Source organism: Lathamus discolor, chromosome W (genome assembly GCF_037157495.1).
Source record: "Lathamus discolor isolate bLatDis1 chromosome W, bLatDis1.hap1, whole genome shotgun sequence".
In the NCBI taxonomy this organism is placed as follows: Eukaryota; Metazoa; Chordata; class Aves; order Psittaciformes; family Psittacidae; genus Lathamus; species Lathamus discolor.
Genome location: NC_088908.1, coordinates 33,726,818 through 33,754,309, shown reverse-complemented (window position 1 = coordinate 33,754,309; position 27,492 = coordinate 33,726,818). Strand labels below are relative to the sequence as shown.

Below are 27,492 nucleotides of genomic sequence, written 5' to 3'. Positions count from 1 at the left end.
GCAGCTGGGATCACTTGCTAGGAAAGGGGGAATTGACAAAGCAATTGCAAGAGAGAAATGGCCCCTCAGTCTTTGGAAGCGGCTCTTGGCAGCTGTGTACAAGGATGATGTTATGAGTTGTTTGGCCAAGTGGACCACACTAGAGAAAGGCATCCAGTCTCTGAGGGAATCAGCCATTGTAGAGATGATCTATTGAAGGCCAGATGCCGGGAATGCACCTGTAGATCCAGATGAAGTTGAATGTACACGACCCATGTGGTGGAAATTTACACGGAATACACCGTCATCATTTGCCCACTCATTGGCAGCAATAACTTGGAATGACATAGTACCACCAACAGTGGATGAAATGATTTGTCAACTCTGAGAGTTCGAAGACAATCTCACCCCTTCCATCATTTCAGCTGTGGAAAAACTGTCCCAGGAGTTCAAACAATTGAGAGACGATCTATCCAATCTATCCAGCTCCACACGTGTACCAACCCATGTCTCAGCTATTAACAAAAGGCGTCCTACTGCTCGAGAGAAGGTATACACCACGGGCCACCCTATGGTTTTACCTGCGGGATCATGGAGAAGACATGAGGAAGTGGGATGGAAAACCTACCTCAGCTCAGGAGGAACAGGTGCGTGAACTGAAGAAGAGAACAAAGGTCAAGGCTGATCATCCCATGAAAGCTGCGGCTTCAGTCTCTGGTGAGCAGGTTCCCAGATGGAGTGGAAGAGCTGATTTTACTTCAGCTCCTCTGATAAAGACTAATCCCTGTCAACAAGACATAAGTGACCAATGTTGTGATGACTATTAGAGGGTCCCTGCCTCCAGCCAGGTGGAGGTAGGGGACAATCGGATTTAGTGGACTGTATGGATCAGATAGCCTGGTACATTAGTCCCACAGAAGTATAAGGCTCTAGTAGATACCGGTGCACAGTGTACCCTGATGCCATCAAGCTGTCAAGGGGTGGAACCCATCTATATTTCTGGAGTGACAGGAGGATCCCAAGAGTTGACTGTACTGGAGGCTGAAATCAGCCTGACTGGGAGGAAGTGGCAAAAGCACCCCGTTGTGACTGGTACAGAGCCTCCATGCATCCTTGGCATAGACTACCTCAGGAGAGGGTGCTTCAAAGACCCGAAAGGGTAACGATAGCCTTTTGGCATTGCTGCTTTGGAGTCTGAGGAAATTAAGCAGCTGTCCACCTTGCCAGGTCTCTCAGAGGATCTTTCTGTTGTGGGGTTGCTGAAGGTCAAAGAACAACAAGTGCCAATCGCAACTACAACAGTGCACTGGAGGCAGTATCGCACCGAGCCTCCCTGATTCCTATCCATAAGCTGATCCGTAGACTGGAGTGACAAGGAGTAGTCAGTAGGACCCGCTCACCCTTTATTAGGCCCATGTAGCCAGTGTGAAAGCCTAACGGAGAGTGGAGACTAATGGAAGACTATTGTGGCCTGAGCAAAGTCAAACCACCAGTGAGCACTGCTGTACCAGACATGCTAGAACTTCAGCATGAACTGGAGTCAAAGGCAGCCAAGGGGGATGCCACGACTGATATTACCAATGCAGCTTTGCCATAAAACAGAGTAAGGCCAAGGGACTTGCACAGGAGATTCAGTTTTTGGGAGTAAATTGGCAAGATGGATGTCACCAAATCCCCACAGATGTGATCAATAAGATAACAGCAATGTCTCCACCAAATAATAGGAAAGAAACACAAGCTTTCTTGGGTGCTGTGGGGTTCTGGAGAATACACATCCCAAATTACAGTTTGATTGGAAGCCCTCTCTATCATGTGACCCGGAAGAAAAATGATTTTAAATGTGGTCCTGAGCAACAACAAGCCTTTGAGCAAATTAAAAGCGTGGTACTGTTTTTCAAGTGTGGGGCTTGGGCTAAGGTTTTTGTCTCATTGTATTTTATTATAATGACATGTAATACAATAGAATCATTGATCATGAAACTGATCGGTCTTATGTTCCCAGTGTGGTTTAGTCTGGCCATACCAGAGACGGACAAATCACGGCAACGTGCTGGGGCTTGGCCTATGCTTACAGGGCTTTGTTCAACACTATCCAACACCTTCAAAAGGAAAAAAATGCCCCTGCATCTGAGGGCAAAGCAACAGTCAGTGCAGCTACTCCAGCTCCAAGCACAGCAGCTATACCACCCCCAGTGACGAGTACAGTCGCTACCCAAACTCTGGCTGCAACAGACAGGACGGCTACCCCAGCTCCAAGCACAGCAGCTACACCACCCCCAGCGACAAGTACAGTAGCTACCCAAACTTTAGCTGCAACAGACAGGACAGCTACCCCAGCTCCAAGCACAGCAGCTACACCACCCCCAGCGACAAGTACAGTTGCTACCCAAACTTTGGCTGCAAAAGACAGCACGGCTACCCCAGCTCCAAGCACAGCAGCTACACCACCCCCAGCGACAAGTACAGTTGCTACTCAAACCACAGTGAAAATCACTGCAGCTAAACCAGAGGACCAATTTGTACCAATATCGGTTGCCCCTGTATGCAAGAGAAAAAGCAAAAAGGAGGCGAGAAGGGTGAAGCAAGATGAAGAAACAATGTATTCACCACCTGGTCCAGAATCTGAGGAGGATTCATCATCGCATGATGACGAAGAAGAAGAGGTGACTTCTCGACCTCGGACCTCAACTGAGCTACGGAATATGCGAAAAGATTTTACCCGTCAACCAGGCGAGCACATCATCACCTCGTTGCTCCAATGCTGGGACAATGGGGCCAACGGTCACACACTAGAAGGTAGGGAAGCCAAGCAGCTGGGATCACTTGCTAAGGAAGGGGGAATTGACAAAGCAATTGCAAGAGAGAAAAAGTCCCTCAGTCTTTGGAGGCGGCTCTTGGCAGCTGTGAAAGGTTTCCATACAAGGATGATGTTATGAGTCGTTCGGCCAAGTGGACTACTTTAGACAAAGGCATCCAGTCTCTGAGGGAATCAGCCATCGCAGAGATGATCTATCACATCAAGCCAAATAATGGGGATGTACCCATAGACCCAGATGAAGTCGAATGTACACGACCCATGTGGCGAAAATTAACACGGAATGCACCGTCATCATATGCCCATTCATTGGCAACAGTAACCTGGAATGATATAGTACCACTAACAGTGGATGAAATGATTCATAAACTCCGAGAGTTTGAAGACAACCTCACCCCTTCCATCATCTCAGCTGTGGAAAAACTGTCCCAGGATCTCAGACAATTGAGGGACGATCTATCTGATTTATACAGCTCCTCACGTGTACCAACACACATCTCAGCTATTAACAAAAGGCGTCCTATTCTTCAAGAGAGAAGATACAGGAGGTATACGCCACGGGCCACCCTATGGTTTTATCTGCGGGATCATGGAGAAGACATGACAAAGTGGGACGGAAAACCTACCTCAGCTCAGGAGGAACGGGTGGGCGTATTGAAGAGGGGAGCAAGGCCCAAGACTCATCATCCCATGAGAGCTGCGGCTTCAGTCTCTGGTGAGCAGGCCCCCAGAGGGAGTGGAAGAGCTGACTTTACTCCAGCTCCTGTGATAGCAAAGAATAATCCCTTTCAATATGACTTAAGTGTTCAAAGTTGTGATGACTATAAGAGGGGCCCCGCCTCCAGCCAGGTGGAGGTAGGGGATAATAGGATTTACTGGACTGTGTGGGTCAAATGGCCTGGCACATCAGTCCCACAGAAGTATAAGGCTTTAGTAGATACCGGTGCACAGTGTACCCTGATGCCGTCAAGCTGTCAAGGGGTGGAACCCATCTATATTTCTGGAGTGACAGGAGGATCCCAAGAGTTGACTGTATTGGAGGCTGAAATCAGCCTGACTGGGAGGAAATGGCAAAAGCACCCCATTGTGACTGGTCCAGAGGCTCCATGCATCCTCGGCATAGACCACCTCAGGAGAGGGTACTTCAAAGACCCCAAAGGGTACCGATGGGCTTTTGGTATTGCGGCTTTGGAGACTGAGGAAATTGAGCAGCTGTCCACCTTGCCTGGTCTCTCAGAGGACCCTTCTGTTGTGGGGTTGCTGAAAGTTGAAGAACAACAAGTGCCAATCGTGACCACAACAGTGCACCGGCGGCAATATCGCACCAACCGAGACTCCCTGATTCCTATCCATCAGCTGATCCGTAGACTGGAGAGTCAGGGAGTGATCAGCAGGACCCGCTCACCCTTTAATAGCCCCATATGGCCAGTGCAAAAGTCTAACGGAGAGTGGAGACTAACAGTAGACTATCGTGGCCTGAATGAAGTCACACCGCCATTGAGTGCTGCCATACCGGACATGCTAGAACTTCAGTATGAATTAGAGTCAAAGGCAGCCAAGTGGTATGCCACGATTGATATTGCCAATTCATTTTTCTTAATTCCTTTGGCAGCAGAGTGCAGGCCACAGTTTGCTTTTACTTGGAGGGGAGTCCAGTTCACTTGGAATCGACTACCCCAGGGGTGGAAACACAGCCCTACCATCTGCCATGGACTGATCCAGACCGCACTGGAACAGGGGCAAGCTCCAGAACACCTGCAATACATTGATGACATTATCGTGTGGGGCGATACAGTGGAAGAAGTCTTTGAGAAATGGAGGAAAATAATACAAATCCTGCTGAAAGCCGGTTTTGCAATAAAACGGAGTAAGGTCAAGGGACCTGCACAGGAGATTCAATTTTTAGGAATAAAGTGGCAAGACGGACGTTGCCAGATCCCCACAGATGTGATCAACAAGATAACAGCAATGTCTCCACCAACTAATAAGAAAGAAACACAAGCTTTCTTGGGTGCTGTGGGGTTCTGGAGAATGCACATCCCAAATTACAGTTCGATTGTAAGCCCTCTCTATCATGTGACCCGGAAGAAGAATGATTTTAAATGGGGTCCTGAGCAACAACAAGCCTTTGAGCAAATTAAACGCGAAATAGTTCATGCAGTACCCCTCGGACCAGTCCAGACCGGGCCAGATGTCAAAAATGTACTGTACACCGCAGCTGGGAAAATGGTCCTACCTGGAGCCTTTGGCAGAAAGCTCCAGGGGAGACTCGAGGTCGACCCCTTGGTTTTTGGAGCTGGGGGTACAAAGGATCTGAGGCCAGCTATACCCCAACTGAGAAAGAGATACTGGCAGCCTATGAAGGGGTTCGAGCTGCTTCGGAAGTGATTGGCACTGAAGCACAGCTCCTCCTGGCACCCCGGTTGCCTGTACTGGGCTGGATGTTCAAAGGCAGGGTATCCTCTACACATCATGCAACTGATGCTACATGGAGTAAATGGGCTGCACTAATTACACAATGAGCTCGAATAGGAAATCCCAGTCGTCCAGGCATTCTAGAAGTCATCATGGACTGGCCAGAGGGCAAAGATTTTGGAATGTCACCAGAGGAGGAGGTGCTGCGTGCTGAAGAGGCTCCACCATATAACGAACTGTCAGAAATGAGAAACAGTATGCCTTGTTTACTGATGGGTCCTGCCGTATTGTGGGAAAGCATCGGAGATGGAAGGCAGCTGTATGGAGTCCTCGGCGACAAGTTGCAGAAACTGCTGAGGGAGAGGGCGAATCGAGTCAGTTTGCCGAGGTGAAAGCCATCCAGCTGGCCTTGGACATTGCTGAATGAGAAAAAGGACACCTGACCCAAACTAGCCAAAGAGGTATTCCATACCACAGCACGTCATGCCCGGAGTTACCCGGAGTTACTGGGAGTTACCCGGAAGGGCACGCTCTCTCTTTGGGGGGGTCGAACTCGTTCGGCGGTGGTATCGTATTCCCTTGTTATTTTCTCTTATCAATATTATCATTGGCGGTAGCAGCTGTGATTTGTGTTATACCTTAGTTACTGGGCTGTTCTTATCTCAACCCGTGGGAGTTACATTCTCCTGATTCTCCTCCCCATCCCTCTGGGAGTGGGGAGGGTCGGGGGGGGGGGGTGAGTGGAAGACCTGTGTGGATTGGTTTAAACCACGACAAGCTGGGAACAACGCTGATAACACCAATGTTTTTAGTTGTTGCTAAGTAATGTTTACTCTGATCAAGGACTTTTTGAGTCTCATGCTTTGCCAGGGAGGAGGGGAAGTCGGGAGGAAGCAGAGACAGGACACCTGACCCTAACTAGCCAAACGGGTATTCCATACCACAGCAAGTCATGGCCAGCATAGAGAACGGGGGGAGGTACCTGGAAGGGCTAGATCACTGTTCGGGTTGGGCTGGGTATAGATCGGTGGTTGGTGAGTGGTTGTATTCTCTTCCCTTGTTATTTCCCTTTTCATTATTATTATTGGTGGTAGCAGTAGTGGTTTTGTGTTATACGTTAGTGTCCTGGGTTTAGCAGTAGCAGTCATTTTTTCTCCTTCTTAGTAGCTGGTGCAGCGCTGTTTTTGATTTTTTGGCCTAGTATCAGTGCTGATAGCACTGATGCTTTTAGTTACTGCTCAAATGTTAGGTCTGCCTAAGGACTTTCTGAGCCTCATGCTCTGCCAGGGAGGAGGGAAAGCTGGGAGGAAACAGGGACAGGACACCTGACTCAGGCTGACCAAAGAGGTATTCCATACCACAGCACGTCATGCCCAGGATGTAACTGAGAGTTACCCGGAAGGGTAGTGGACTGCAGGGTTGGCCTAGGTATCGGTCGGTGCTCGGTTGAGCGGGGTGAGGGTGAGTTATTGGTTGGCAGGTGGTGAGGCGTTGTATTTTCTTCCCTTGTCACCCTTCCTTTATCATTATTATTATTGGTGGTAGCAGTAGTGATTTGTGTTATACCTTAGTTACTAAACTGTTCTTATCTCAACCCATGGGAGATTCATTCTTTTCGATTTTCCTCTCCATCCCTCCGGGAGTAGGGGGAGGGAAAGAAAGGGGGGGAGTGAGAGAGAGACTGTGTGGCTGACAGAGTTTAAACCATGACAGTTACTGGATTGTTCTTGTCTCAACCCATGGGAGTTACATGCTTTCGATTCTCCTCCCCATCCCTCCAGGAGCAGGGGGAGGAAGCAGGGAGTGGGGAGTGAGTGAGCAGCTGCGTGGTTTTGACTTACCAGCTGGGCTTAAACCACAGCATTGAAGAATCTGAGTCACTTGTACAGAACACTCCCACTGGGAATTAACCTGGTCACTGGGTCTCACATGGCAGCTGGGTTGGAAGCATTTGAGGAAGCTAGAGTTCTTTGAGTGCATCTGTAGTTGGGCACATGTATTATCCTCATATGTCACTAAATTATTGACCAGTCATGTTTTAACAAAAACTGGGAAAGAGATTTACGTTTACCTGGAAGTCTGCAGCACACACAAGTATCAGCTAGCTTGGAGGAGAGCCACCACTTTCACTGAGTCCCTAGAATTCAGCACTCTTCTCCTCAGTGTGCCATTCTGGGGCTCCTTGCAGTTCTAGGTCTCTGTCCTTCCTCCTGTGAGGAAACAGAGAGCCTGAACTAGCCCCAGCCCTGCTTACATGGCTAGGCTTTATCTGAAAAGAGAGAAAAACAAAATGAGATCCATGCCTAAACAAATTTCAGACTCTGAACTTCCCATAGCAAAACACAGCAGGATATTGGCTCCACTCAATGAAAATAAATACATACATAAATAAATAAATTTGAGCTAGTATGTTTACTGCTTGATCATATTTCTTTTATTTTGCAGTGGAGTTCCCCTACAATAAAGAGACTTTGGTTTTGCTGTTGTTATATGTAAACAGCTGAAGAACAAGTGTTCAAAATAACTGGATTTTCTTTTAATGCTACTAATCAGACTAGGTTGTTCCTTCCTCTTTGTAATTTCTTCTTGACTTGTTTTTAACACTTAAGTGATTTTAAAGTGGCCTCATTTCTTGTGTTTTGAAATCAGTACTGAGCCAGTTTACACCCATAAGGATCTAGACCAGTTCATTCCAGATTCCAGTGTGATTCCAACTAATTCCAGAGTAATTCTGCTGACTTAAAAGTAATTGTACCAACAGTGTATTTTGGTACATAGCAAATATTATGAAACCTGGCAGAAAAAAAAAAGATGTAAAGATTTTTACAAGTCAGTCTAGCATTTGAATCCCATTGACAATAATTTCTTAAGAATGCAGGCACTAGAAACAATTTTGCAAAAATAGGAAATGAAAACTCAGTTTCAGGATTCCTCAGATCTTACAAAATCTCCTGCCCACACTGAGTCCATTTAATGCTTATGAAAATCAAAACATAAGAAATTCTGTAATTATCCTTACCTTTTATTCCATTAACATAATCATTTTGGCTTAACATGTTCAGAAAACACCCATTATTGAGAAATATACAGCATTATAAAACTGTTCCCCAACATGTCCTATAATTGCACAATTTTATCACTTGCATCAGAGTCTGACAGTAAACACAGAATCTTTTGGAAACACAAAGTTCTGATAAATAACACGCTTTTTGTCAATCTTAACATATTACAGAAAAATTAAAGCATTTCAATAACTGAACTTTTAAAACAAGAGCCAGCTGCTGCAAAGCCAACATATTTTGTGAAATCCTGCTGTTCTTAATGTGTGTCTTTTTTCCCTGCAGTTCTACCAAAAGCATTTTATGTACAGTACTTTGAAGATTAAACTGTGGTCCAACAGATAGCAACAGGTCCAGTTTTCTACTCTTTCCACACATCTGGAAAGCTGCCCACCTTTATATCCATTCTAAACGTGAAACTCCTATGACACCTAGAGATTCTTCAATGCCTTTAGGGTCTTCTGGAGCACTGGCATACAGCACCCAGCAACAGCTGTATTGTCCTGTTAACTGCATGAGAGTTATGTTCTGAATTATACTTCTCTTCACATTTCAACTTTCTAGTTGTTTTCCAATGGAAATTTCCACAACCTGTGGAAAACAAGCAGACACTGCTAAATCTCAAGTCATGAAGTTCTTTCATAAACCCAAGACCCTAATATTGCTATTGTTGCATGAGGGGTGGGAAATTTAGATTGCAAGGGTATAATTGCCATGGGATTTCTTTGTTCAAAATCCCTCTTCCGAGGCACCCAGCTCAAGCTGTAGTGCTATTAATAAAAAGGACTTCATAGAAGAATCTTCTCTCAGCCTATTGATTCAGTGGAAACCTAGAGTCAAACCCCTTTATAGAGGCTGGCATTCATAATTTCTGTACCACAGTAAGGGCAGTCAAATATTTTCAGCACTTTTTTACAGTGGCAATTTGCATGGACTTGTTGGTTCATTTATGAAACTAGCGAACACATAGACTTGAGGTCTGGGAGAAACGACGGTGATTAATCTTATCCTAATGGTGAATTTAATGCATTTTCCTTTCATGATCGGAAAGCAGCCTTGCCCCTCCCAGGGGCGGAACAGCCGAGAAGCCGAGGCCACCTCCCCGCCGCCACACCGCCTTCCTGCGGGGCTTCAGGTTGTTGCAGCTGGTCGCTCCCCCAGCCAACCGTCCTGCCGGGAAGAATGGCCACCTGCTGTCGGGGCTTCCGGGCCGAGACTGCACGAAGTGTGCTAGCCCTGAGGTAGACAGCCTGGCTGTCCCGCTCCTTTCCTAGGCCAGGCCTGGCGTGTCGTGGCCCGGCCCGGCGCAGCTCAGCTCGGCTCCTCGCGGCGGCACCGGCCACCCCCAACGGCCGCGCCCCGTCCTGAGCCGCGTGGTGCTGACTGGCAGACTGACAGAGAGTGCCAGACTACAACTCCCACAATACACCGAAAAATCAAACTGCGCACCCTGTCATGTGAAAGGTGATTTTGTACTACGCGACTTCCGCCGTGTAGTACAGGTTGGGAATGCGAGTAGCGATTGGCTGGCGCTTGCCCCGCTTGTCAACGTGCTGGGGAGCAGGAAGCGGTAACGGAGGAATGAGCGCGGCAGAACGAGGGGTTCCTCGCGGTAAGTACCTAGCAGAATTGCTTTCCCCCCTCACAGGACGCCATACCGCCTAGAAGCGATCCGGCCGGGAATTAAAAAGGCATCGATTTAATGCGCGCTTTGATGACGTAATAACGACTAACGAGGCTGCGGTGCTGCTAAACGCATTGCTCGGACCGCACCGGTCAGGTCCTATCCTTGGAGGCACTCCCGTGGGATAATTGCGCCCGTCGGTGGTCACCCGCGCTGCTCTTGAAATACCCGTGCCCAACAGGCACTCAGCGCTAACTAGGCCTTCCGCCTCCTCCCGCTCCTGGGACTCGGCGAGCGCTCATTGGCTTCTCCACCTGGGGCGTGCTCTGCCACCGCCCTACGATTGATAGTGGACGCACTGACTGTCATCAGCACCCGCCAATGGGGTTGCAGCTGGCTACTGTGCAGGCTAAAGTTCCGAGGCGGTTAGCTTGGTTTGGTTAGTCTTCGGGAAGTTGTTGGGTGGTGGGGATTTTAAAGGATGTTGACGGCAGGTCGTGGTGCTACCTCACGTTTTCTATGGGCAGCGGGAGGTCTCTTACTGCTTCTTGGCAGTGTAATACCTGGTGTGTGTTCTGCTTGGCTCGGTAGGGTGTGAGTGCCTGGGTCACTTCTGCCTCAGAGTGAGGTCTTATCCGTGGCTGAGAGGGGACTGAGGGACTGGCTCGGATCTTTGCTCTGTGGTTGTTATTTTAGAAGAAAAATATACAGCAAAATGCACGAGAAGTTCTCGTGCCCGTGTTCTCTTGAAGCGATTACTTGCTAAATATCCCTCATGTTTCTTTCCTGAGATGGCTACAATGAGATAGCAGTGGTTTGACCAGTGCTTAGCCTGCTGACCTGTGTTGTCTGAATTGCTATAACTCTGTTCTGCCTGCCTGTGTTTATGTATAATCCATATAAACAAAGAAAATGTCTAGTGCCTAAAATAAGAGGAGTTCCTGTTGAAGTCCAGGAGTGTGGAAATAAAAAGATGGCCTCATTGAGGTAGATTTATGAGAGCAGATATGCAAATTGCATGCATCTGAGATGCATCCGGTGTCAGAGGCTGATGTGGTGAAGTCAGTAGTCAACTTGGTCTTCCAAGAAGATCTAGGTAAATAACTGAATTATTTCAGTTTCCATCTCTCATCTATGATCCTGCATGTAAGTGCCAGCTTGGATTGCTTCTGTCTGCCTTGTTTGGCTGCTTGGTTTTTCTTTGAGGATTTGTGCCTTCCACTTCTTGCTCCAAAATAGCATTATGAAAATATGCTGTTCTTTTGGGCTTTCTTATGCAATATCACTGAGTTTAAAATGAAAATACTCAATGAATGCTGCAACTGTATTTAGGTATGTGATAAATTCACATGGCTTTTACTAGTTCTGTGTTAATTCAGGACAATAAATTATCATAAGTTATAGTTTTCCTATTCATGACTTTTAGTATTCTGAGACTGAAAGTTTAAAATTTCTTATTTTGGCTTGCTCTGTTATTTTGAGAAGTTTTTTTTTTTTTTTTTTTTTTTTTTTTTGTAAGAACATTCCTACAAATGTGATTTGGTAGTAAATTTTGGGTAGGTGGAAATCATGAGACATGGGGGTTAAAGTTTTGTTTTGTTTAACTTTTGGGGAATTAGGCTTTTAACTGCAAGCCATCTGTCCTTGTATCATAGAATCATAGAATAGTTGGGTTGGAAAGGACCTCAAGATCATCTAGTTCCAACCCCCCTGCCATGGGCAGGGACACCTCACACTAAACCATCCCACCCAAGGCTTCATCCAACCTGGCCTTGAACACTGCCAGGGATGGAGCACTCACAACCTCCCTGGCCAACCGATTCTAGTGTCTTGCCACCCTAACAGGAAAGAATTTCCTCCTTATATTCAATCTAAACTTCCTCTGTTTAAGTTTTAACCCGTTACCCCTTGTCCTGTCACTACAGTCCCTGACAAAGAGTCCCTCCCCAGCATCCCTATAGGCCCCCTTCAGATACTGGAAGGCTGCTATTAGGTCCCCACGCAGCCTTCTCTTCTCCAGGCTGAACAGCCCCAACTTCCTCAGCCTGTCTTCGTACGGGAGGTGCTCCAGTCCCCTGATCATCCTCGTGGCCCTCCTCTGGACTTGTTCCAGCAGTTCCATGTCCTTTTTATGTTGAGGACACCAGAACTGCACACAATATTCCAGGTAAGGTCTCACAAGAGCAGAGTAGAGGGGCAGGATCACCTCCTTCAACCTGTTGGTCACACTCCTTTTGATGCAGCCCAGAATTTGGTTGGCTTTCTGGGCTGCGAGCGCACACTGCTGGCTCATGTTCATTTTCTCATCAACCAGCACCCCCAAGTCCTTCTCTGCAGGGCTGCTCTGAATCTCTTCTTTGCCCAATCTGTAGCTGTGCCTGGGATTGCTCCAACCCAGGTTTAGGACCTTACACTTTTCGTGGTTTAACTTCATAAGATGACATGGTTTAAACCCAACCACAAAAGCTCATTCACTCACTCCCCCCCCCCCCCCCCCCCCTTCTTGACCTCCCCCTGCTCCTGGAGGGACAGAGAGGAGAATTGAAAAGAATGCAACTCCCACAGGTTGAGATAAGAACATTTTAGTAACTAAGGTATAACACAAATCGCTACTGCTACCACCAATAATAATAATGATAAAGGAAATAACAAGAGGAAAGAATACAACACCTCAACACCACCCGACCAATAACTCGCCCCACTCCCCCCAGCCGAGCACCAGCCGATACCTCCTCCAACGCTGCAGTCCCTGCCCTTCCAGGTAACTCCCAGTTACATCCTGGGCATGACATGCTGTGGTATGGAATACTTCTTTGGTCAGTTTGTGTCAGGTGTCCTGTCTCTGCTTCCTCCTGGCCTCCCCTCCTCCCTGGCAGAGCATGAGACTCACAAAGTCCTTGGCCAGACCAAACATTTGAGCAGCAATGAAAAACATTGGCGTTATCAGCTCTGTTCCCAGGCCAAAAAATGAAAATATAGCACTGCACTAGCTACTAAGAAGGGGAAAAATAACTGCTACTGCTGAACCCAGGACATAAGGTTGGCATCAGCCCACATTACAAGCATGTCAAGGTCCCTCTGGATGGCATCCGTTCCCTCCAGCATATCAACCAGACCACACAGCTTGGTGTCATTGGCAAACTTGCTGAGGGTGCACTCAATCCCACTGTCCATGTCAGCGAGGAAGATGTTAAACAAGACCAGTCCCAACACCGATCCCTGAGGGACACCACTCGTTACTGGTCTCCAGCCGGACATCGAGCCATTGACCACAACTCTTTGTGTGCGGCCATCCAGCCAGTTCTTTATCCACCGAGTGGTCCACCTATCAAACTGATGCCTCTCCAATTTAGAGACAAGGATGTTGTGTGGGACAGTGTCAAATGCTTTGCACAAGTCCAGGTAGATGACGTCAACTGCTTTACCCTTGTCCATCAGTTCTGTAGCCCCATCATAGAATGCCACCAAATTGGTCAGGCAGGATTTCCCCTTAGTGAAGCCATGCTGGCTGTCACCAAGCACCTTGTTGTTTTTCATGTGCCTTAGCATGCTGTCCAGGAAAATGTGCTCCAAGATTTTGCCAGGCACAGAGGTGAGACTGACTGGTCTGTAATTCCCTGGGTCTTCCACTTTCCCCTTCTTGAAAATGGGGGTTATATTTCCCTTTTTCCAGTTGTCGGGAACTTCACCTGACTGCCATGATTTTTCAAATATGATGGCCAGTGGCTTAGCAACTTCATTCGCCAGCTCCTTCAGGACCCGTGGATGGATTCCATCAGGTCCCATGGACTTGTGTGCGTTCAGATTTTTAAGATGGTCTCGAATCATATCCTTTTCTACAGTGGGCCCAAGGTCTTCATTCTCACAGTCCCTGCGTCTACCTTCTAAGACCTGGGTGGTGCAGTCAGAGCCTTTGACATTGAAGACCGAGGCAAAGAAGTCATTCAGAACCTCGGCCTTCTCCAAATCCTGTGTAGCCATTTCTCCTGAGAGCTTCCTCAGGGTGCCTATGTTGTCCCTAGTCTGTTTTTTGTTTGCTATGTACCTGTAGAATCCCTTCCTGTTATCCTTAACATCCCTGGTTAGGTTTAATTCTAACTGGGCCTTAGCCTTCCTAACCTGGTCCCTAGCTTCCTGGACAACATCCCTGTACTCTACCCAGGCCACCTGTCCTTGCTTCCATTTTTTATAAGCCTCTTTTTTCCTTTGAATTTTCCTCAGCAGCTCCTGTATGATGTATGATGTATCAAAAATGGACCAGAAGAATTAAACAGTGTAGTAAGTAGCTGACAGCTTCCCACGTGAAACTTTGTGGAATACCAGACAACAAAAGAAAGGTAGGAGCTGCTGGTCATCTCTTTTAGGCCCATCGTTACATATGAGATGAAGACAGCAGCAGCATTCTCTCCCTTCAGCCTCACCTTCCCATTTGCCTTCACAAGACCCTGATATGTATTTTGGCATCTGCTTGGCAAGGCAGTGATAGCAGCTAGAGCTAGACTTCCATAAGCAGTTGCTTCTGCTCTTCTTTCATACTCTTGGCAGAATGACTTCTCCATAGGACAGTTTTTCTGAGATGCAAGAAAGTGTGTGCTTTGTGGTAAAAATAGATGTCTTGGGGGAATTTACCTGGAAGGTGCAGATGGCTGCTTGGGTCGGGCTGGGTATCAGTCAGCGGGTGGTAAGCAGTTGTATTGTGCATCACTTGTGTTTTTCTTTTCCCTTTCCTCTTTTGTATTCTCTCCCCTTGTTATTTCCTTTACTGTTATTATTATTGGTGGTAGCAGTAGTGGGTTTTGTGTTATACCTTGGTTACCGCACTGGTCTTTTCTCCATCTGTGGGTTTTGCATTGTTTTGATTTTCCTCCCCATCGGGGGGGGGGGGAGAAGGGGTTTGAGTGAGCGAGTGGCTGCATGGTTTAGTTACCAGCTGGGCTTAAACCATAACAATAGGAATTCCACAATTTTCTTTACTTGATATGTTAGTCATAAAAAATAACTTTGCTTTTATCACAACCAGGTAATTCTTCTCTCTACTTCTGTTGAACCCCATATACCAGTGTTTGTTGGAAGTATACCAGTATGTGTTTTTGTTTGAAGGGAGGTAGAATTTATACAGCTGCACAGGAGATTTAGCAAGCATGGTGGTATCAGCTCAGATGTTGTTAGTGCACATAAGGAACAGGTTTAACAGGTTTGTGCTCAGGACTTTCCAATCACACCAAAAAATCTCCATCAGAAGTTAGGAACCACACAGAATTTTCTGTTTAATGTTTGGCTTGATGCTAGCTGCTCTTCTGCCTTTCTTCCTTTAATGTGACTTTGAAATGTCTTTGCTTTTTCTGTGGCATTTTTGATACTAGAGCCGTATGAATGTGGGAGTTGAAGATGAGTGCTGCGGTACAGATCTGAAGTAATTTTTGTTGGGAGTTAATTCTTGAAATGCTTTAATTGAATCACTTGGACTTTCTCCAGAGATCCTTCTGCATAAGCAGCACAGTAACATATGTATCTCATTTACAGGCACAGAGTTTCATTAAACCTCTTCAGGTTTGAGAATCTCTGCAACTTCCACCCCCTTTTGTTGTATAACTAAAGGAGTAAGAGCCATCAGATTACAAGCCTCCATGTTTCTCTCAAAAGATTGGCAAAGACTATTTTGTGTTGCAGGGGGAGAAGTGTAAGAAGGCTAAAAGAATAAGAAGCTCTTGGGTGTGACAACATTATATTTCTGGCAACTCCTTTGTACTCAGAAGCTGAAAAGTGCTGCTTTATTGCATCCTTATTTAAAGGAAGTAAACGTCTTGTGTTCACTAGGTACAAAATGTGACTTAAGTATGAAAACTGTCAGAACTTTTCTTCTACCAAGTGGACTGGTAGAATTGCAAGAAGTAATTTTATAAAGATTCTGACATTACACTGCTGAGGTGTTATAGAATAGCTAGCTGTGGAGATGTTATATCCCTGCAGTATTTGCTTTGAGGGAGGTGGGTCTCTGATGAATCTGTAGAATAAAGAAATGCACTTACCCACTTTGACTGTGTTTTCCATGTGTATAAGTAATGCTATACTCCATTAACCTGAATGCTTCCTACCTGTAAGCTAAAATCAAGTAAACCTGTTAATGAGACAATTTGTTGTTTTTTGTTTTGTAGTCCCTGATAAGTGCTAGTTAGTTCATGTTTGTATACTAACCAGACTGTGTAGTATTTACTGACTTGTGCAGTATTCTTACTGTCCTACCACATTATTTGCAGACTAGTCCTTTTGCCATGGAAGCTGAAGAAATGATGGAATGTATCCAGGAATTCCCTGAGCATTATAAAGTTATTTTGGATAGACTGAATGAACAACGTGAGCAGGATCAGTTTACGGATATCACTCTGATTGTTGATGGTATGTATGTACAGGCCTGAGAACCAGTTGGTATAGAGAATTCTGAAAGCTGTGCTGGGAAGCTGTGGGGCTTGTCACAGGTCAGCTGTCAAACTGGGTTGCTAACAAATTCTTGGATCTGTATTGATGTGCAAGTTGCTTGCAGAGTTTCATTTAAAATCTTGGCCTGAACAGAGTCATTATCAGTAGTTAGTAATTTTGCTTCTCCTTTTCCAAACAGGGGGCTAAATATTTTCAGATGGAAGCCCACTTTGAAACTGCTGTACTATATTTAATGTGTTGTCTAAGGATTCAGAAAATATCCTAAAAATATCTTTGCCTAACTTCAGCTGACTGCATGCAGAGAACCCACACAAGTATTTGTTGCTTAAAAAAAAAAAAAAAATCCAACAACCTCAAAACAACAACAAAAAAACCCCACCTCACAATCAAAACACACACACAAAAAAAACCCTACCCACAAAAAACAAACTAAAAACCCCAGATTGAAATAAGATTGCCTTCTTGCTTCTCTGGTATCTGCCTACTATTTTGATGACACCAAGTTGAATAGTGCAGTTGATGTGCCTGAGGGACAGGATGCCATGCGGAAGGAATTGCACAAGCTTGAAGTGGGCTCATGTGAACCTCATGAGGTTCAACAAGGCCAAATGCAAGGTCCTGCACCTGGGTTGGTGTTGTGGTTTAAGCCCAGCTGGTAACTCAGAACCATGCAGCTGCTCACTTGCTCCCCTCTGTTCTTCCCCTGCTCCCACAGTGATGGGGAGGAGAATCAAAAGAATGTAAATACCACCGATGGTGATAAGAACAGTCTGGTAACTAAGGTATAATACAAAACCACTACTACTAATACAGATAATAATTTGATAAGGGAAATAACAACGGGAGAGAATATAAAACTAAAATGGGAAAAGCAAAACAATAAACACAAGTGATGCACAATACAATTGCTCACCACCTGCTGACTGATACCCAGCCCAATCCAGCAGTAATCTGGGCCTTCTGGGTAACTCCCCCCAGTTTATATACTGGGCATGATGTGCTGTGGTATGGATTTCCATTCTCTTAGTTTGAGTCAGGTGTCCTGTCTGTGCTTCCTCCCAGCTTGTGCCCCTTCTCACTGGCAGAGCATGACACTGAGAAAGTCCTTGTTCAGATTACTTAGCAACAACTAAAAGCGTCAGTGTTGTCCTCAGGCTAAAGTCAAAAATGCAGCATTACACCAGCTACTAAGAAGGAGAAAAATAACTGTTACAGCTGAACCCAGGACAGTTGGTGCAACCCCCAGTATCAATACAGGCAGGGTGATGAAGGGATTGAGAGTATCCCTGAGTAGGACTTGAGGGTAATGGTGGGTGAAAGATTGGATGTAAGACAGCAACGTGTGCTTGCAGCCCAGAAGCCCAGTTGTATCTTGGGCTGCATTCAAAGGAGTGTGGCCAGCAGGTCAAGGGAGATGATTCTGCCACTTTCTCTGGTGAGGCCCCACCTGGAGTACTGTGTCCAGCTCTGGAGTCCTCAATACAGAAAAGATATGGACCTGTTGGAGAGGGTTCAGGGGAAAGCCACAAAAATGATCAGAGGGATGGAGCGCCTCTCCTATGAGGAATGGCTGAGAGAGTTGGGGGTGTTCAGCCTGGAGAAGACAAGTTTGCTGATGACACTAAGCTATGTGGTTCAGTTGATACACTGGAGGGAAGGGATGCCACCCAGAGGGACCTTAGCACAATTGAGAGGTGGGCCAATGCCAACCTCATGGAGTTCAACTAAGCCAAGTGCAAGGTCCTACACCTGGGTTGGGGCAATCCCAGGCACAGCTACAGGTTGAGCAGTGAAGTAATTCAGAGCAGCCTGGCAGAGAAGGACTTGGGGGTGTTGGTTGATGAGAAACTGAACATGAGCTGGCATTGCTCACCTTTACTGTGAGGGTGGTGAGGGACTGGAGCAGGTTGCACAAAGAAAATGTTTGAACAGGATATTAAATATCTGAAAAAAGAAACACTATGGAATGAGTAAGTCCTCCAGCAGATTGAGTTGTAGAGCTTTAACAAGCTCAGTGATGTCAGCAAGGGCCTACATAGGCTAGGTGCAGTGGTATTCCATGTTACAAGGTGACATATAGTATATGCTGCTGAAATAGATTTGTAGCCTGGGGTGGTTCTGCAGTTGTGCTCTTCTCTGCATCTACGCTTATTCTGTACTATAGAATCATAGAATGGTTAGGGTTGGAAAGGACCTTAAGATCATCTTGTTCCGACCCATCTGCCATGGGTAGGGACACCTCACACTAGACCATGTTGCCCAAGGCTCTGTCCAACTTGGCCTTGAACATTGCCAGGGATGGAGAATTCACCACCTCTCTAGGCAACCTGTTCCAGTGCCTTGTGGAGGATTGGCTTGTCGAAAAAGGTCAAAAGGTCACATTCCCATCAACGAGCTGAAACAAGACATCTGTGTAGAACATGGTGCAAACCTCTCAGGCCAGATAATGAGGAAATGAAGGACACCGGCAAACAGCAACATACTATGACCAAGCACAGCCAAGGCCACTAAGTGATAAGTGCATGAGAAGGAGGATGGTGGGGGGATGCACGGTGTAGCTGCAAAAATGTAGAAGCTATAAACCAATGATCTTGTAACATGTAAAAGCTATAAGCCAATAATCTCTCTGTAACCAAACTATAAACATGCAAGCAAGGTATATAAGTATCCATCTGCTTAGCAATAAACGAGACTTGTTGGTCATCATCTGATGAGCTCGTCTCCCGGCGATTCCCACAAATGGTGACCCCGACGCGATCCCTCGAACACCACGGTGGGACAACGTAAGTTCTGCTCGGGTCCTGATCGCAGCCACAGGACGGTCAAAGCGCCAAGATCTCAGGATTTTAAGCGCCGGACCCTGGGTGACCGTATAGACGAGCCCGGCCGATACGCGCCACCGAAACCTGAAGGGGCTGCAACAAGCGCGCTAAGGTATGGAAAGGCAAGCGGCGTATGATTTATTTACTGCCTTCTTACAAAAGCGGCAGGTTAAAAGGATCGACCTGCAGAAAGAGCTGCAGGGACTGTTAGCTTATGGACAGTCTAAGGGATGTTTTGTTAACCCTCACACTGTCCATAAATTAGCAGAAAGGCGAAAATTTGGAGATAAGATTTGGCAAGCTATATATAATACCCTGTTAAAACAAAAGGCTGGGAAGACAGCAGGGATCGGGAAAGCTCCGAAGAACGCAGCCACAGAAGGCAGTGACACTGTGAAACATTTGTTGGTCATTTGGAGAACTATTTTAGAGATGTTAAAGTCAAAGTTAGGTAAATTATGGCGGGTGGTACATAATGAACTTTTACAATATCAGGCAGAAAAGAAAGCTGCCGAGCAGGCACTCACGGCTCAGGCAAAAAACAGGAGTTATGAAATTGACTGGCCTTCCTCCATTCCAATGCCATCTGCTTTTTCACAAGTAATGTTGCCATCTCCACAAAATGCAGATGACACCGGAGCAAGCCCCTCAGTTTCGGAACCAACAGCTCCCCCCACCACTACGACTCTAAAACCAGAAAAGCCCTCTGTTAACCCTCTTTCAAGCAATGAGCCTATCCCTGGGGCAGAAAGTGACCTAGTGGAGGCCATAGCTAAAGAAAGAAGGGAGGCTTGGGCAGCGGTGGCTAAGGACAGCCTTGAAAAGGGGGACAATGAGGTGGCGACCTCCTTGGCATGCCCGGTGACTTTTCAGCAACACCAGGGTGGTTTGATGGCAACTGTTACCCCTTTAGATTGGAAACTGTTATCACAATTACGAGCGACGGCCAGTCAATTTGGAGTCACCAGTGAGCCGGTAAAGCAGATGTTAGATTATATCTGGACTGCTCATATCTTGCTACCATCCGATTGCAAGAGTATTGCTAAGCTTATATTCTCACATCAGCAGTTACTTTTTAACGCTCATTGGCAAAATCTGGCTCATGGATTCGTAGCTATACAAAGACAACCTGGGGATCCCCTTTACGGGGTAACTCTGGATGAGTTAATGGGTACAGGACCGTTTTTTAGAACTGAGGCACAAGCTTTATTAGGACCTGATAAGTGTAGAGCAGCTATGAATTTAGTACGGCAAGCTATTAACCAAGTTAAGGACCCAGGAGGTGTGCCTTCATATATGGCTATCAAGCAAGGACGAGACGAATCATTTGGGTCCTTTATAGACAGAGCTGCTGCAGCTATTGAAAAAGCAGGCGTCCCAGACTACATGAAGGGAGCCTTGTTAAAACAATGTGCTTTACAAAACTGCAACCCCATTACCCGAAATGTTATTCTTACTTTGGGAGCTAATTGGACTATAGAGGAAGCATTAGAAAGAATGGCCTCACAACCAACAGGGCCGCAAGCTATGGTAGTAGATGCCATAAAACAGCTAGCTGAGGGAATTCAGGAACAAGCTAAGGCTTCACAGACTCAGGTGTTAGCCGCTCTTGCACCCCTTCAAGCGTCGGCCGCACTTGGCCAGCGCAACCGTGGCCCTCTACGCTGTTATCGATGTGGAGGAATGGGACATCTCCGCCGAGAATGCACTGTCTCAGGAGTGTGGTGTCAGAAATGCCGAAACAACTCACATAACACCTCTATGTGTCGGCGAGGTTTACAAATATGTAAAGGGTAGGTGTCAGGATGATGGAGCTAGGCTTTTTTCAGTGATATCCAGTGATAGGACAAGGGGCAATGGGTGTAAACTGGAGCATAGGAAGTTCCACGTTAACATCAGGAAGAACTTCTTTACTGTAAGAGTGACAGAGCACTGGAACAGGTTGCCCAGGGGGGTTGTGGAGTCTCCTACACTGGAGATATTCAAGGCCCGCCTGGACAAGTTCCTGTGTGATGTACTGTAGGTTACCCTGCTCTTGCAGGGGGGTTGGACTAGATGATCTTTTGAGGTCCCTTCCAACCCTTGGGATTCTGTGATTCTGTGATTCTGTGAGGTTCGGGAAACTGCAACAGGAGCGCGTACACCAACGGCCACGTGAAGAAACAAGTTGCCACTGCAGCTCAGATGATTCCACCCCCTTGCAACCCGCAACCAGCGGAAGCTTCGGCTTGGACCTGGCAACCTCTGTAGAAATAACACTTGTAACTTCACAACCTCAAAAGATCCCTACAGAAATTAAGCAAATGGAACCCAGTGTCCCCCCGCCACCCCTGGCCACCCCTGAGCATCTGCCAGTTGCCGTCGCAGCTGCAAAGTCTGGAGACAGAGATGAAGACACTCTTTTTGACCCAGACCCTACTGACCCCAAGAAAGAGCCTGTGCGTGCTCATCAGGCTGCTGTTGCTGCTTCTGAAGTTCTGACGCCTGTTAATTCTGATGCTGACCTGGATGATCCTTTTAACATGGAGCCGGAAAAGAAGCCTAATTTATATCCCCCAGATCCTCATGATAAATGGACAGCTGTAAAGGAAGAAGCGAGATGGGTGTGGGATGCAGATGTATTGTGTGCTTTCCCTGTGATGTATGTGCTGGATCAAGACCCGCGGTGGGAAGGTCTCGTATTCCCTTATCAGGGGTATTGGGAGGACTGTGGCAGACTGTGGAGGACCGTGGACTTGGGGCCCCATATACAACTCATTTGATACAGTCCCTCTGTGATACTCATGTACTAGAAGTTAGCAAATATGTCTATGATCTTATTGATGCTTGGAAACCTTTATAGATATTGCTGGCCACTTCTTCTGACATAGACTGGCCACCTGTGTCAGAATGAGTGTGCATTTTGATCAGTATAAAAGCCCTAGCCTCATGCGATGTGAGGGAGGCAGAGCCTCTGCAGGGACGCTCGCTAGGGCTGAGCCTGCCACCTCACACTGCGATGATGCTTGTTGGAGCTGGTTTCCTGATAGTCTTCACAGGGTCCTTATGCCACATTCTGTACGTGGAACTGTGTAGTGCGAGTAATGATTGTCTGGATTTTGTGTTTCAAACACTGTAGTTGTGTGAAATGTGCTTGTGGGATCCCATATGCATACGTATGTGTGTGTGTGTGTGTGATGAGAGCAGATGGTGTTCTATGTATTTTTTTGTTATCGTGTTCATGTAAAAGTTTTTAACAGGTAGTGGTTTAACATTTCAGGCAAGAAAGGGTTAATGTAAAAGTGTGGTTGCTGACAGGTATTTATGGCTGCTGCTGAAGCAGGCAGGCAGCTGTAGCTGCTGCCGAGCAGGCTGCTGTTTGTAGCAGTGCAAAGCAGAGTGAACAACTTTAAAAAAAAAAAAAAAAAAAAAAAAAAAAAGGGGGGGGTGGGGAGAGAAGAAAGGAAGGTAAAGTTGCAGAGCACAGGTAGACAAATGCGAATCCAGGTGATAGATTGGAAATCTATTCAGAGAGAGGCTCTGTCAAACAATGATTTTGATTGTTTGCAGGCCTTGCAGGAAAAGATTCTCGCCTTTCCTGTTAAGTACCAGATTAATGCTCAATGTCAGGCAGTAAATGCTGAAATGTCTCCCTTAAATTGAAATTGCTATCTCAGTTAAGGCAAACTGTTATTTCTACAGGCATTCAGTTTGAACCCACTAGGCAGATGTTGTCATATATTTGGGGAACAGATTTGCTGTTATATTAAAAGTATTGTGAAATTAATCCTCACCCCTTCGCAGTTGTTGTTATGGAACATGTATTGGCAGAAAACCTGTCAAGAGGCAGTTGCAGTTCAGCGAGGCCAGGGAGATCCCCTGATTGGGGTGCAATTACAACACCTGATGGGAACTGGACAGTTCTCCACTAAGGAGGCTCAAGTCCAGCTAGGTCCAGAATTGTTAAAAGAATCTATGAGACTAGCCTTGCTACTGGGGAGATCATCATCTGCGTTGAAAGGACTATTCATTGTTCCAGGTGTTATCAATGCTGATTATATGGGTGAAATTACGTTAAATTATTTATGCATCTTTGGTGATGAACAAACTCCAGCGGTTATTAAGCACTTTGTACAAACAGAAGATAAAGCCTTCTTTTAAGGCGTACTATCGAGATCCTAATACAGATTTGTGGCAGGGACCGGCAGAAGTAATATATCTGGGCCGTGGTTACGCCTGTGTTTCTGCTCCTGCAGGACCCTTGTGGGTACCATCCAAGTGACTAAGACCGGCTGTTGCAGAAGCTCCAGTGACGGCGTCTCCGAGCTAGTGTATGGACCCTGACTCGCAGGCCCGGGAGGAGCGTTGCTTGCGCCGAGCGCTACAGCCACTAATAGAAGAACTTAACTCCTTAGTCAACACAGAGCTTTCATTGAGCACGGTCGCCCTCCTAGATCCGGTCCATGGCCACAGGCATATAGTGGTACAACTGAGATTGGTGATACAACAAGTGCTTTGGTAACTCTGTAGTTTTTGTCATCAGTGTGACCCTACAGTAGAATTATATTGTGGTGGTTGTCAGTCTATAAGGCATCTTCGCCAGAGTTAGCTGAAACAAAGACTTTTTGTATAGTCTGTCAAGTTATCTTTTATGTAACCCACTTATAGCGCTTCAGAAATATTTAGCTGATTTTAGAAGTTTCACTTCATAGAGCTGCATATACGTTTGCTTTACAAGCTGCTTCGCTGTTATAGGTCTCATAGTTATAGGGGGTTTGTTACTTTGTTATGCTTTGCATTGTTTTCTGCTTGTTTACAAGGACTCCTGACTCAGTCCTTATTCCTTTATAAAGAAAAAGGGGGAATTGTGGAGGATTGGCTTGTCGAAAAAGGTCAAAAGGTCACATTCCCATCAACGAGCTGAAACAAGACATCTGTGTAGAACATGGTGCAAACCTCTCAGGCCAGATAATGAGGAAATGAAGGACACCGGCAAACAGCAACATACTATGACCAATCACAGCCAAGGCCACTAAGTGATAAGTGCATGAGAAGGAGGATGGTGGGGGGATGCACGGTGTAGCTGCAAAAATGTAGAAGCTATAAACCAATGATCTTGTAACATGTAAAAGCTATAAGCCAATAATCTCTCTGTAACCAAACTATAAACATGCAAGCAAGGTATATAAGTATCCATCTGCTTAGCAATAAACGAGACTTGTTGGTCATCATCTGATGAGCTCGTCTCCCGGCGATTCCCACAGTGCCTCACCACCCTCACAGTAAAGAACTTCTTCCTTATATCTAACATGACCTCCCCCTGGTTTAGTTTGAGCCTGTTACCCTTTGTCCTATCACTACAGTCTCTAATGAAGAGTTCCTCCCCAGCATCCTTGTAGGCCCCTTTCAGATACTGGTAGGCTGCTAAGAGGTCTCCATGCAGCCTTCTCCAGGCTGAACAGCCCCAACTTTCTCAGCCTGTCTTTGTGTGAGAGGTGCTCTAGCCCCCTAATCATCCTCATGGCCCTCCTCTGGACTTGTTCTAATAGCTCCCTATCCTTCTTATATTGAGGACACTAGAACTGCACACAGTACTCCAAGTGGGGTCACATGACATCAGAGTAAAGGGGCAGGATCACCTCCTTTGACCTGCTGGTCATGCTTCTTTTGATGCAGCCCAGGATATGGTTGTCTTTCTGGGCTGTGAGTGCACGCTGCCAGCTCATGTTGTTTCTCATCAACCAACACCCCCAAGTCTTTCTCTGCAGGGCTGCTCTGAGTCACTTCTCTGCCATGAGTAAGGATGGTGTTATCCTAAACTGTTTTTTATTTTTCTCTTTTTGTAGGTCACCATTTCAAAGCTCATAAGGCTGTTCTTGCTGCCTGTAGCCAGTTCTTCTACAATTTTTTCCAAGATTTCACTCAGGAGCCCTTGGTGGAGATTGAAGGTATTCTTGTTCATACAAATAAAAGCCTTCAGAGTTGTGTGCTCAAGCTCAAAATGAATGTAGCATCCTTGATTTCACTCAGGAGCCCTTGATGGAGATTGAAGGTGTTCTTATTCATGCAAATAATAGCCTTCAGAGTTGTGTGCCTGAGCTCAAAATGAATGTAGTGTCCTTGGTATGGACTTAAAGGCATGCTTGGTCATGTTGATTAGCTTTCTAGATCTCAGCTCTTGAGTTGTTCTGAGACAGTGTTGCGATTTAGCCCTGGCTGGCAACTAAGCACCACACAGCAAGGCTTGCTTGTTCCCCTACCAGTGAGATGGGGGGGAGAATTTGAAAGGTAAAAGTAAGAAACTCATGGGTTGAGATAAAAACAGTGTAATAATTAAAAAGAAATAATAACTTTCAAAACATGGTAAGGAAAAGAGAAAATATAAGAGGAAATATAACAGGAAAAAATATAACAGGAAATTAAAACCCAAGAAAGACAAGTGATGCAAAGGAACACAATTGCTTGCCACCAACTGACTGATGCCCTCTGCCTGTCTTCCCCCACCCCCCTCTAGTTTTATCACTGAGCATGATAAGGTGAGGTGAGTTAGTGGTGAGGCACTGAAACAGGTTGCCCAAAGAAGTTGTGAATGCTCTATCCCTGACAGTGTTCAAACCAAGTTGGACGGAGTCTTGGGTAACATGGTTTAGTGTGTGGTGTCCCTGCCCATGGCAGGGGGGTTGGAAATAGATGATTTTAAGGTTCTTTCCAACCCTAACTATTCTATGATTCTATGATGTCATATGGTATGGAATATCCCTTTGGTCAGTTGGGGTCAGCTGTCCTAGCTGTGTCCCCTCCCAACTTCTTGAACACCCTTGGCTTCCTTGCTGGTGGGTCAGTATGAGGAGTAGAAAAGGCCTTGACTCAAATGTAAGCACTGCTCAGCAGTAACTAAAACATTAGTGTTTTATCAAAGTTATTTTCAGAACAAATCCAAAACACAGCACTTTTCAAGCTACTATGAAAAAATTTAACTCTGTCCCAGCTAAAACCAGTACAGATAGCTATTGCCACTGGAAGAAACTTCTGAGGAAAAATAAAAAAGAGAAAGATGCCTTGGTAGGAGTGCAAGAACAGGGTACATGTGGAGCAATACTTGCTTGGCAGGCAAGGACCAATTTCCTGAAGTAATATGGCTTCCAGTAACTTTCTGCTCAGAGGTCTCAGAGAGATCTCATTTTTTTATGTTTAAATTTATGGGTTTTATTATTTTATACAAACAGCTTTTTGTCCATCTTACCGTTCTTTTTATCTTTGGTGTGTCCTGGGTTCAGCTGTAGCAGTCATTTTTCTCCTTCCTAGTTGCTGGTGCTGTGCTGCATTTTTGACTTTCATCCTGGGAACAATGCGGATAACACACCAATGTTTTCAGTTGGTGCTAAGTAATACTTAATCAGATCAAGGACTTTTAGTCTCATACTCTGCCAGTGAGGAGGAGCATGGGAAGCCAGGAGGAAGCAGAGACAGGACACCTGACCCAAACTAGCAAAAGGGTATTCCATACCACAGCATGTCATGCCCAGTATATAAACTGGGGGTAGTTACCCGGAAGGCCCAGATTGTTGCTTGGGTCAGGCTAGGTATCTGTCAGCGGGTGGTGAGCAGTTGTATTCTCTCCCCTTGTTATTTCCCTTATCATTATTATTATTGATGGTAGCAGTAGTGGTTTTGTGTTATACCTTAGTTACTGGACTGTTCTTATTTCAATCCGTGGGAGTTACATTCTTTTGATTATTCTCCCCATCCTTCCAATAGCAGGGGGAGGAACAAGTGGGGGAGTGAGTGAGAGGCTGCATGGTTCTGAGTTACCAGTTGGGCTTAAACCGCGACTGTGTGATGTGACCCTATAGTTGTTCCAGATTCACACCTTTCTATAGTAGATATTTTATTCCAACATGAGCCTTTCAAGAATGGCATCTTCATGAAACTGGTTGTCTAAGTGTTGTGAGCAAAATGGTAAGTAGGCAAGTGTGCAAGATGAAGTAATTGGTAAAAGAGGCTGTTTTTTTTGCTTGTAAACAGGTGTAAGTAACATGGCATTTCGTCACCTAATTGAGTTCACCTATACAGCGAAATTAATGGTCCAAGGTGAGGAAGAAGCAAATGACGTTTGGAAAGCAGCTGAGTATCTACAGATGTTAGAAGCAATCAAAGCACTTGAAATCAGGTAAACACATAAGTCTCTTTTTCTTCCCAACACTGAAATGTAGAGTCTTAATAATCCTTTTACAAGAGCTGGCTGCCTGTATTTTGCAGTGCTGTTTCTTATCCTGGGACCTTATAAACTTGTGTGGGACTGTATAATCTTTGACTATAAAATATGGATCAGAATTATGAAGGCTTAAAAGTGAATGTCAC

The 27,492-nt window shown here is 45.8% G+C and overlaps 1 protein-coding gene across 8 annotated transcripts in view; it reads left to right on the top strand.

The window, feature by feature from the left end:
- The first annotated feature begins 9,418 nt into the window (after positions 1 to 9,418).
- Positions 9,419 to 27,492, top strand: part of LOC136004305 (zinc finger protein 131-like) — a 70,118-nt gene continuing 52,044 nt past the window's right edge. For 2 of the 8 annotated variants that reach the window (XM_065660687.1, XM_065660683.1), the window contains exons 1-4: positions 9,419 to 9,880; positions 16,150 to 16,288; positions 24,978 to 25,079; positions 27,157 to 27,301. In XM_065660687.1, coding sequence (XP_065516759.1) covers positions 16,165 to 16,288; positions 24,978 to 25,079; positions 27,157 to 27,301 — 371 coding nt within the window. In that variant the 5' untranslated portion in view covers positions 9,419 to 9,880; positions 16,150 to 16,164. Of the gene's footprint in view, positions 9,881 to 14,116; positions 14,230 to 15,562; positions 15,710 to 16,149; positions 16,289 to 23,636; positions 23,650 to 24,977; positions 25,080 to 25,177; positions 25,184 to 27,156; positions 27,302 to 27,492 lie in introns of those variants that run through there. The other 6 variants (XM_065660685.1, XM_065660684.1, XM_065660686.1 and 3 more) reach the window with 6 other exon arrangements.